Source organism: Hemiscyllium ocellatum, chromosome 32, assembly GCF_020745735.1.
Source record: "Hemiscyllium ocellatum isolate sHemOce1 chromosome 32, sHemOce1.pat.X.cur, whole genome shotgun sequence".
Lineage (NCBI taxonomy): Eukaryota > Metazoa > Chordata > Chondrichthyes > Orectolobiformes > Hemiscylliidae > Hemiscyllium > Hemiscyllium ocellatum.
In genome coordinates this window covers 14,307,225-14,319,654 of record NC_083432.1, presented here as the reverse complement: position 1 = coordinate 14,319,654, position 12,430 = coordinate 14,307,225, and the positions used below count along the sequence as shown (strand labels likewise).

At 40.2% G+C, this 12,430-nt stretch overlaps 1 protein-coding gene across 1 annotated transcript in view; it reads left to right on the top strand.

Annotated features, from left to right (window-relative positions):
* The window catches only part of LOC132830782 (vesicle-fusing ATPase), a 277,011-nt gene that overhangs the window by 25,672 nt on the left and 238,909 nt on the right, over positions 1–12,430 (top strand). The window contains exons 3-4 of the mRNA XM_060848627.1: positions 5,248–5,347; positions 10,162–10,201. Coding sequence (XP_060704610.1) covers positions 5,248–5,347; positions 10,162–10,201 — 140 coding nt within the window. The remainder of the gene's footprint in view (positions 1–5,247; positions 5,348–10,161; positions 10,202–12,430) is intronic.

Below are 12,430 nucleotides of genomic sequence, written 5' to 3'. Positions count from 1 at the left end.
GCAGCCTATGCTAACTGACTTGTCCTTGCTTGCTATTCAGCAGTGTATACTCTGTAATCTCATTTATTATGACAGAATTAATATTTAAAATCACCCTTGCATCTGCACTGGTTTTAACACTTTTAAGTAATCCTAGTTGCATCCAATCTGGTGTTAATTCTTGCAAACAATACTTTTCACTTTTGTTTTATTATTTGCTGTTTCCCTGGATGTTGCTAAACCAGATTTTCAGCTTGAATTCACAGTGCTTGTTCAGTAGTAGCTCTGCAGGAGCAATTGAGATGGAAGACTGCTAGATTTTTCTTCCAGTTGCTTGTACGCCAGAGCGCAGTGATTGTGAAGCTTTTTGAAACTACTGACCTTGAAGGTGTCTCTTGTCTGCCTTTTTTTACTGCAGTATTGAAACACTGTTTTCTTCATGCTGGGTAGCCAGCACTTTGCACATGAGATTAAGTAAAAGTAATTTGACCATAGCCACCCTGATCCATTAATGGTTTCAAGAATACGGCACTTGTGCACCTAACAGTCTCAAATTATCTGACACATTAGACTATGATGCAATTGGTGATTTATGACTGAACAATTAACCATGATTTGCAAGAAACATTCAGAGAAAATGGAAAATGATTCTTGCACAACAACAGTACTATTCTTATCGATGAAATGCTAACTTTTGAAAAATTTCCTTTGGTTAAATGGAGCTCCATGTAGATTTGTCTATAAGGAGAGAGTTCATTGTGGTTATTGGCTACGATTCATGTAGCATAATGTGTTTCTCAATAAAAGTAGGCTGCAGTTACATTAAAGTTATAGTATATTGCACAGCTATTTGATTTTGGACTAATTTTAGCAAAAAGATAAGCCTAAGCTAAAGCCTAATCCAATAGCAGAATAGAAACAGATGCAGTCTACTGAATCCAAATAGTGAATTAATTATTGTTGTTCATAACATGTTTACTTCCATCACCATTAAAAAGACTTGAATGATTTTACTATGTGAATTATGTGGAACACGTTTGTGGTTTCAACTTCACTTTCCTGTCTGCTCCTCCCTAACGCTTGACTTTTTTTCTGTCAAAAATCTATTGAGCTGAGTCTTGAATAAATTCAATGACCCTGCCCTCACTGGGTCATTTTCTGGGTAAGTCTCTGAGACAGGGGAAAAATTTTCAATACAGCATTAAAAGAGAGACCTCCTATTAAACTCGGTACTGTAGTTCAACCAGTCGTGATGTTTGAATTCATTATTTACTTAAATTAGCCATTTTTGCATTGCATTGCTGCCTCCAAGAATATTACTTTCTGAAGGTCAGTTGGAATGCAGTGCTGAATATCTCATTCCTGGATTTAAAGTAAAATAGGATTGTTACATCTCAAGACTACCAAGTGAGCCATATGATGGTGTGATGTTAGCTAAAAGATTGAGCTCTGTTGTCGTGCTATCTATAGTTGAAAAGTCTGCCAGTGCTCAGTATAATGGCTTATACAAGAAGACTAATGACTATGCAGGAGGAATATTAGAGAAGCGCCATAGTCATGGAGCTGGTTTTCCAACCTGAGTCAGGAAATGCAAAGCTACAGCAACATTTATTTAACAGACCAGCCTTTCAACTCCAAGCTGATGTACATAATTGGACTATTTGGAAACTTTTGCATACATTTGCTTTCCTAGCTAATACCTTCTTTCAATTATTATATGCATATTGTGAGAGGGAGCATGGAAGTTCTCTGTTACTATTTCCACAAGCCAGTCAACAAAAGGGAAGGAGTAGATTGTCTATGGGCTAATCATTACTAATTCTTGTTGCCTTTAATTCATTTAAAAAAAGCCAAAAGTATGGGAAGGGTGTTACCAGACAAAAAAAATGATTTTTGCAAAATTATTGAATGTTTAATTTGTATGATTATTTTAGTTGGTTCCTGTGGGTAATTTGAATTTGACTATCTTATATTTAATTGTAAGTTGTATTTTTTTTACACTTTTTCTGCAATTTGTGAAGTCTGAATATTGAATGAACATGTCACAATAGATGTCATAATCCACTCAATAACTCTAAACCAGGAGCAAATTTTCACTTCTAATCTCTTTAGATTAGATTAGATTAGATTACTTAGTGTGGAAACAGGCCCTTCTGCCCAACAAGTCCACACCGACCCGCCGAAGCGCAACCCACCCATACCCCGACATTTACCCCTTACCTAACACTACGGGCAATTTAGCATGGCCAATTCACCTGACCCGCACATCTTTGGACTGTGGGAGGAAACCGGAGCACCCGGAGGAAACCCACGCAGACACGGGGAGAACGTGCAAACTCCACACAGTCAGTTGCCTGAGTCGGGAATTGAACCCGGGTCTCAGGCGCTGTGAGACAGCAGTGCTAACCACTGTGCCACCGTGCCGCCCACTATTCATTGGTACATTCTTCTGTTCGAACCAGGGATATTGAAAATTTTACGATCTCTTGCTTGCTGTTAACCTGGATCAGGGTGTGTTGATATATGAAGCCAATGATAAAGTAATCTCAAGCAATCTAAAGGCCCAATTTATAGACAGAAAAAGGGAAACAAAAAAGGGCTCATCTAATCACCAGCCTCCGTAAATTTGACTGGCTACTTGTCATCTGTGAATCTTCTGGATTGGGGGTTTAACATGACAGTAATTTTTAAAATTCATTATTCATGAATTGGGTGTTGCTAGCAGGATCAGTATTTATAGTGGGCGGCACGGGGCACAGTGGTTAGCACTGCTGTCTCACAGCGCCTGAGACCCGGGTTCAATTCCCGACTCAGGCGACTGACTGTGTGGAGTTTGCATGTTCTCCCCGTGTCTGCGTGGGTTTCCTCCCACAGTCCAAAGATGTGCGGGTCAGGTGAATTGGCCATGTTAAATTGCCCGTAGTGTTAGGTAAGGGGTAAATGTAGGGGTATGGGTGGGTTGCGCTTCGGTGGGTCGGTGTGGACTTGTTGGGCCGAAGGGCTTGTTTCCACACTGTAAATAATCTAATCTAATCTTATCACCAATCCTTTGTTGCCCTGACTAAGTTCTTTGCTAATTCTGGATCAGTGGTGCTGGAAGAGCGCAGCAGTTCAGGCAGCATCCAATGAGCAGCGAAGTCAACGTTTCGGGCAAAAGCCCTTCATCAGGAATAAAGGCAGTGAGCTGGAAGCATGGAGAGATAAGCTAGAGGAGGGTGGGGAGAGAGTAGCATAGAGTACAATGGGTGAGTGGGGGAGGAGATGAAGGTGATAGGTCAGGGAGCAGAGGGTGGAGTGGAATAGGTGGAAAAGGAGCTAGGCAGGTCGGACAAGTCATGGGGACAGTGCTGAACTGGAAGTTTGAAACTAGGATGAGATGGGGGAAGGGGAAATGAGAAAGCTGTTGAAGTCCACATTGATGCCCTGGGGTTGAAGTGTTCCGAGGCGTAAGATGAGGCGTTCTTCCTCCAGGCGTCTGGTGGTGAAGGAGCGGCAGTGAAGGAGGCCCAGGACCTCCATGTCCTCGGCAGAGTGGGAGGGGGAGTTGAAATGTTGGGCTACGGGGCGGTGTGGTTGATTGGTGCAGATATCTCAGAGATGTTCCCTAAAGCGCTCTGCTCGGAGGCGCCCAGTCTCCCCAATGTAGAGGAGACCGCATCGGGAGCAACGGATACAATAAATGATATTAGTGGATGTGCAGGTAAAACTTTGATGGATGTGGAAGGCTCCTTTAGGGCCTTAGATAGAGGTAAGGGAGGTGGTGTGGGCACAGGTTTTACAGTTCCTGTGGTGGCCGGGGAAAGTGCCAGGATGGGAGGGTGGGTTATAGGGCGGCATGGACCTAACCAGGTGGTCATGGAGGGAACGGTCTTTGCGGAAGGTGGAAAGGAGTGGGGAGGGAAATATATCCCTGGTGGTGGGGTCTTTTTGGAGGTGGCAGAAATGTCTGCGGATGATTTGGTTTATGCGAAGGTTTGTAGGGTGGAAGGTGAGCACCAGGGGCGTTCTGTCCTTGTTACGGTTGGAGGGGTGTGGTCTGAGGGCGGAGGTGCGGGATGTGGAAGAGATGCGTTGGAGGGCATCTTTAACCACGTGGGAAGGGAAATTGCGGTCTCTAAAGAAGGAGGCCACCTGGTGTGTTCTATAGTGGAACTGCCCCTCCTGGGGGCAGATACGGCAGAGGCGGAGGAATTGGGAATATGGGATGGCATTTTTGCAAGAGGTAGGGTGGGAAGAGGTGTAATCCAGGTAGCTGTGGGAGTTGGTGGGTTTGTAAAAAATGTCAGTGTCAAGTCGGTCGTCATTAATGGAGATGGAGAGGTCCAGGAAGGGGAAGGAGGTGTCAGAGATGGTGCAGGTAAATTTAAGGTCAGGGTGGAATGTGTTGGTGAAGTTGATGAATTGCTCAACCTCCTCACAGGAGCACGAGGTGGCGCCAATGCAGTCATCAATGTAGCGAAGGAAGAGATGGAGAGTGGTGCCGGTGTAATTCCGGAAGATCAACTGTTCTACGTAGCCAACAAAGAGACAGGCATAGCTGGGGCCCATACGTGTGCCCATGGCTACCCCTTTGGTCTGGAGGAAGTGGGAGGATTCAAAGGAGAAATTAAGGGTGAGGACCAGTTTGGCCAAATGAATGAGAGTGTCGCTGGAAGGGTACTGTTGGGACGTCTGAGCCAACTGAAATGGTGAAATCAGCCAGGTTAGCATAGAATAGTCCTGCATGGGCTAACCCGAAACGTCAATTTCGCTGCTCCTTGGATGCTGCCTGAACTGCTGTGCTCTGCCAGCACCACTAATCTGGTTTCCAGCATCTGCAGTCATTGTTTTTACCCCAGAGGATTTTGCATTCTCAGTGACGGATGGCATTAAGGCAATCTGACCCTCCATAGTCTTGATTCTAATGAATATCAGCTTTTTATTTCAGACTTTTATTTTTACTTTTCATCAGATTGCAAAAGCCTGACTTAAGTAAACGTGAGGGACCACTCCTTACCTTGTTTATATCCTATGTTCATGCAATATGTTGGATGTTAATAGAGTTGCAGAGACTGGCTGCCCGTCCATAAGCTAGAAGAGGCAATCTGGTGCAAATGCAGGAATATCTTTCTTTGGGGAGCATTATTAAAACTATTGCCAGTGCAAGTTAGTTCTGCATGAATCTGGTACCTTTGCGATTGTGCTTTTTAATCTTGAAATTTCAATCAAAGTGTATGCTTCAATTGCTTCTCAAATGTGATTCACCCCCTCTTTTTTTCTTCCTCTTAGTCATGTAATTGTGAAAACTAGTCCGAACCATAAATTCGTCTTCACGGTGAAAAGTCATGCCTCTGTGCTTCCAGGGAGCATTGCCTTCAGTCTGCCACAGGTAATAAGAAGTTATGGGTGCATCCTGTCGCATACATCCATGTGAACAAGCAGTTAGCACCTCAAGAGATGGTTTGATTTTTTTTTTAAACAGTTGAATTGTGGGAGATAATGTATCCCACTATGAAGTAGTTCTCTATGGTAATTCATGTATGAGTGTGGCACTTTTCAAAACTCCTTTTCAACAGCTTCTAACAGAGAAAAGGTCTGCTGTTGTCTCTGTCTTTCACTTACAAAGCATTACTCTCCTCTCTAACCTCCTTGTCTTCTCCCATGTATTAGAATACGTTTTTGTTTCTCAGATGAGTACCTATCTCACATGCAGTTCATTCTGGACTTTGATCCTTCCATTTCTGCCATTCTAATTGCTGAAATTACCCTGGGCCACATTATTAATGGCATTTAGTGACTGAGACCAGCATGATCATCCTTTCTCGTAATGTGATTTATTTACTCTTTAACATTTGACTGCAACAGGCACTTGTCAAAATAGTCCAATTGGCTCAAATAATCCATGTTTGTGTTTACCCTCAGCGTAATTAACTCTTCAACCCTTTTTGCTTCCTCCAACTATGCAAAACACCTTGATGTTGGTTTGTGTGTCACATTCTGAATTCTCACCCTCATCTTGACTATGCATAAAATTAATTTCTTTTGGTCAAGCCTTCAGTCCTGTTCTGAATTGGTAGCTTTTTTTTAACTTGGCATTGAAGGGCCTTGGACCATTTTCTAAAATCGTGTAAATGAGGCCTTTTGAATCCTTTGAAGTGTTTCCCATTATGTTTTGCTCCTGCACACGTTCACACAGGTACAAGTGAACCTCGTTGCTTTTGCTGTCTGCTGACATATTCAGAGTTTCTCCATTAAAAATGTTCACATCATGGAAGCAGAATATTGCTTTTTGGTTTTGCTCTTGCTTTTTGCTTGCTCTTCTCTCAAATGGGGCTAGGTTCATTTAGCATATCTTGTCAACATGGATGAGTTGGACCAAAGGGTCTGTTTCTGTGTTGTACATCTCTATGACGCTATGACTCTGAGACAGAGTCATATAGTACCAACCAGATATCTCAATTTGACCCTGTTCGATTTGCTGGCATTCAGCCAATATCCCTCTAAACCCTTCCTCTTCATATACCCATCCAGATGCCTTTTAAATGTTGTAATTGTATCCTCCTCCACCACTACTTCTAGTAGCTTGTTTCATACATGCACCATCTTCTATGTGAAAGATTTACCCCTCAGGACCTTTTTAAATCATTCCCCTCTCAGCTTAAACCTATGCTCTTTACTTGTGGACTTCCCCACCCGTATGCCTGATGGAGAGGCAGTCTAAAAGCTTATGATTTCAAGTAAACCTGTTGGCAAATAACCTGGTGTCACGTGATTTCTGACACTGGAAATAAACCTTGGCTATTCGTCCTATCCATGCCACTCATGATTTTATAAACCTCTGAGATCACCCCTCAGCCTCTGACGCTCTAGAGAAAAAAGCCCCAACCTATTCAACCTCTCCCTATAACTCAAACCTCCAGTCCCAGCAGTATCCCTGTAAATCTTTTCTGCACTTGCAAGTTTAACAACATCCTTCCTATAGAAGGGTGACCACATTTGTACATAGTAGTCTAAAAGTAGCCTCATCAAACACAACATGACATCCAAACTCCTATACTCAGTGTTTTGACCAATGAAGGCAAGCATGCTACAAGTTTTCTTCACCCACCCTGTTGACTTGCGGTTCTCTTTTCAAGGAACTATGCACCTGCATCCCACTCTTTGTTTAGAACATACCCGCTGTGCATCTGTGTGATTTTGATTTCAGATTTTATCATGCCATACTTTATCTTGTATGCAACACCAGACTTTGACTCACTGTTAAGCCTGATCCTGTTGTTGTTAATGATGCATGGTCATGGATATGTGAAGATTTCAGCCCTTTTGGTTGCTGTTCCATATGTGCACACGCAGTCATAGAAATGTACAGCATGAAAACAGACCCTTCGGTCCAACTCTTCCATGCCGACCAGATATCTCAACCCAAACTAGTCCCACCTGCCAGCATCCGGCCCATATCCCTCCAAACCCTTCCTATTCATATACCCATCCAAATGCCTCTTAAATGTTGCAATTGTACCAGCCTCCACCACAGCCTCTGGCATCTTAAGAGTGGTATCAATTTAAGATCGTGATCAGTGCACTCTTCCCTCTCTAAGTAGAATTTTGTTTAATTTTCAGCATTCATAGATTTTTTTTCTTAACCTTCGCTACTGTTATGACATTGAATGAGTGTAAATTCACTTTAAAATAGCATCTTCTGAATATTGAAGTAAGCTTAAAATGCAGGCTGAGCTGCCCGAATGGAAAGGCAGGGAGATGTAACTATTTTGGAACAGCTCATGTAACAACTGGGTGTTAAAGGATACCTGAGTTTTGGTTACTTGACAATAATTCGAATTTATCCAATTAATTAAAATTATGCCCAGGATATGTTTGAATTTATTGTTTTGACAACATTGCCCTGATGACAGGGAACAATATTGGAGGACAGGGTATTAAAGAAAAATGTGGGTACTTTGAAAATTGGTCAGAGAACAATTACCACCGAACAGCAATTGCTGTGGAGCCAGAGAGCTAACTGCCCATCTAAAATCTTGCTCTCAAAGAAATTAGAAGGCACTCTATCAAGGTGCTTTTTCCTGTTCAATATACTCGCAGTAAAAAGAAAGATCTAACCCAGGAAGATCAGCAGATGGAAGATTGAAGACAGCAGAGAAGACAGAGACTGTGTGAATTTGAAATTCAGTTAATGTAATGTTTAATAAGTGTGTTATTAGAACAGCATGTTAATAGGATTATGTTCAGTTAAGGGAAAGAGTGTTTGGTTTGTTAATAGTTTTGTTTAGCATTTACTATTAGAGTTAAGAAAATAAATTTTTTTTTCTTTAAGTAGAGGAAATTAGGAGTTCTCTGTCACACCCTCATATTTCAACAGATTGAGGCAAGTAGGTTGGGTGTTAACTAACAGGGGTTCGACCTCTGCATCATAACACTACCATGAGTTCAAAAACTTCAATCAGTTGTTTAAAGGCTGGATCATTTTGATCTAACATCAAATTGCTTTTCAAAATTCTGCTTCAGTACTGGCAGGTATTTGCATGATTTGAATAGTAATTAATATTCTACTAAACGAGGAGCTGTGTTTAGTTAGATCTAATACAAATAAAGGCAAAGGATGTTTTCAAACTCTGCTTGTAATTGATGGTTAACTTAGTTTTTGAAGGTGGGAGTAATCTTATTTGTGGGGCATAAACTTAAATAATGTTTTCACTGGAAGGCATTAGTTGTTGGAATTGCAGCCCAAATCTTTACATTTTCAATGTACGCCCTTGGTTGCTCCATGATTTTCCTAAGAAGTATAATACTTTCCATCTATTAATGGTATACTGCAACTGGTTCCTGATATCCAATGTGAGATTTGACTTGAAATCAAAAATGAAATATTCACAGAATTATAGAATTCTTACATTGCAGAAGGAAGTGGTTGGGTCCATAGTACCCGCACCAGCTCTATAAGAATATCATTACCTAGTGACAATTTCCTGATGCTTCCCCATATCTTTTACACACTCCTTCTATCCTAATAATCATCCAGTGCCCTTTTGAATGCCTCAATTGAAGCTATCTACACCGCATTTCTAGGCAGTGTGTTCTCTCCCCTGAGTGCTCACTGCAAGAAAAGTTTTTCTCACATCATCCTTGCTGCTTTTGCAGCACTTAAAATTTGAGACCACTTGGTCGTGTTTGGTTTACAAACATGAACAGCTTTTCTTTATCTGCTCTGTCCAACCAGTTCGTGATTTTGTAAACCTCCATCAAATCTCCTCCCTGCTTTTGTCTCTCCAAGGAGAACAGTTCCACTTCTTCAATCCATCCTCAGAAACTGAAGTTTCTCAATTAACCCTTCAGGTCTGCTCTTTAACATATTATCTCCCGTGGAAACTCAAAATAACAACAAGCCAGCTAGTGAGATAGAAACCAAGTTGCCTGTTATTTTTTGTGGGGAGTGTTTATTAGGGAAATCTTACAGGTCTTATCCTACGTGCGACAGCATAGCTAGTCCATTTTGGGATATTTATTTGGTCAACCTGTTCAGAGATGTTGTTGCACACAAAGATACAAATACATTGTATTTTAAACTGTGTTCTCATTTGGTTTAATTGTAGAAGATTCTATCACTTCCCAGCTTTGTTGACTCGTTGCATGACTTACCAGGGAAGGGTTCAGGTGTGAATATATAAACTTGGAAAAGAATATGATCCAGTGCGTCTAGAATTGTTTAAATGTGTGAACTGTTGGACTTCACAAATAGGAAAAATTAACTGTTTTGGAGTTGGATTGGGATGGTTGATGCGCTGTTTTATAAGAACCATTCTCGTTCAGCTTATTACATAAAGAGTAGATGATTGCAATGTTAACAGTTGTGCTAATGCTTCACTATTGTTAGAATTGGCATTGTATGCACTTCCAACCAAGTATGAAATTCATGCACCCAAGGAAGGGATTATTCATTATTCGAAGTATTTGTTTTTGACATGAGAGAAAAAATGTCTAATCTTGCATTGCTTTCCATAAGCTATTTTCAAGCAACAAGCCTAATTTTAAGTTTAAAAATATGATGTGTATCTTGCACAGTTCTGAGTCCTTGGATCCTCCAGGTTTCTTTTTCTAAAACTGTTATTTTTTTTTAAAAATCCTTCATTCTTTGAATGTACTTATTGAAACAATGCTATCTGTTAACTCATTATATTTTCCTTGCAGCGAAAATGGGTGGGTCTCTCCATTGGTCAGGAAGTGGAAGGTATGTCTCATTTTATTACTTAATTAAACATGTTTAATAATGAAGCAGAAATTAACAATTTGCAGACATATCTAACAGTTATAAAATGAGCACAGTGTGCAGAGCATGTGTGTACTTACAGGATCATAGTTATACAGAACAGGAACAGACCCTTCACTTAAAATAGTCCATGCTGACCGAGTTTCTCAAACTAAACTCCTATCCCTTTAAACTGTCCTATTCATGTACCTGTCCAAATGTTTTTAAGTGTTGTAACTGTACAAGTATCTTCCACTTCCTCTGGCAGTTCATTCCACATACAAATAAAATTCTGCATGAAAAATTTACCCCTTGGGTCCCTTTTACATCTTTTGCTTCACCTCAGAAATATGCCCCCTAATTTTGAAATCACCCATCCGAGGGGAACGATACTTGCTATTCACTTTATCTATGACCCTCATGATTTTATAAATCTCTAAGGGATTTGCTCTTAACCCATTGAAAGAACTTGCCAGCTTATCCAGCCCTTCCTTTATAATGCAAACCCTCCAGTCCAGTTATCATACACATGTGTAGAGACTTGATATGTCATAATTCACTGCTGTGCAATACTGAAATTGAATCTGATTATTCTAAGATCGCACCTTCTACAAAAAAAAATCAAATGATTGGTTTATAATGAAGTGAAGAAAAAATTGAGACATTATTAAGAAGAAAAGGAAGGTCTCCTGGAGGTATCTTTTTCAAGAGAATTCAATAGGAGTGACTGGGAGTTATATTTGAAGAAAATAAGATACACATTGATAAACATATCTTTGTTTAGTAAACGCGTTATTTATTTTGCCTGAGTTGCTATTTTTAAGTAAAGATTTTTAAAAAAAAAACTGCACTAAGGTTGAGTGAGCTGTTTACTCGTTTCAGACCTGTTTACTTCAGTGAGAAATATTCCTGACAATACGGCAAAGGTTCCAGAAGCCCTTTCTTGTTCCTTTCCTTCCATTTAGGGAGCCTGTAATGATGATACGTTGTGGTTTGGTAAATAAGCCATCTTTCTTGATCCAAAATGAAAAAGTTTGATCATCCAGCTGTCTACAATCTTATTGATCAACCTCTAACTTTAAGAACCACCATTATGTCAGCACTGCTGAAAACATTCACCTGATCACCCATGAATCATATGATTATTACTATAACATGACTGTTGTCGAATTTGTCAGAGATTCGAACGAAAATTGGGGAATGGATATTTAAAAATTGATGAGAAGCAGATTTTCATGGGGTTTACTTGGGAAGGGAAAGTATGGAGTTACATGCACCACAGATATTTAGATCTCATCATAATTTATACTTGTGGCCTGATTTCTGAAGCTTCACTCACTTGGTTAGATTCACAACTGTATCCAATTAGGACACTCTATTCCATTCAATAAAGTAATGTGAGAAGTACAAAATAAGTTGTGCAAAATATTTTGGTGTTCAAGTAGTTGAGAATAGGTTGAGAAGTCTCGAGCTTTTAGCAGGTGTAATGATTTTTCAACAAAGCACATTAAGCAAAGAATTGTGAAACTGGGTGTTGTGCTGATGGACTAGTCATACCTTAAGAATTAAAGGCAAATCATAAGTCTTAAAGTTGCTTGGTACTGATCAAAAATATGCACGAGTTAATCTTTGGTGTCAAAAGAATTGGACTTCTCAAAAGAGAGAGTCTTCTCGCCCTGAACTCTAAAATGATGGTCCTTGATGATTCTGTATTAATTTTATTTACACTATAAATCTTGTCTTGGTGTATATTTTTATCTTGAAGCCAACAGGAACTACAATATGTCCTTCATGCCAGTTCAACCTTAAAGTTCAGCATAACAAAGATTTGTGAAGTAGTCTTCAGTCTCCCTTGATCAGGATGGATATGAATATGTTGGACGCAGTTCAGAGAAGGTTTTCTAGTCCTAATACCCAGAATGAGAAAGTTGTCTTTTGAGGAAAAATTAGATTAGGCTTGTGTCTGCTGGAATAGAACAGAAAGAGAACTTGATTAAAACACAAAATCTTGATGAGTTCCTGTTAGGATCGGATTGGATGTGATGTTACACCTGGTGGTAGAATTCAGAATTAGGGGTCACCCATTTAAAATATGGCAAAATTTGTTTCTCTGGTGAGTCTTTGAAACATCTTTGAAAGTTGGTGGAAGTGAAGTCCTTCAATATTTTTATGGCAGAAGTTGGTAGATTCTTGAGCAGGGGGATAGAAAGG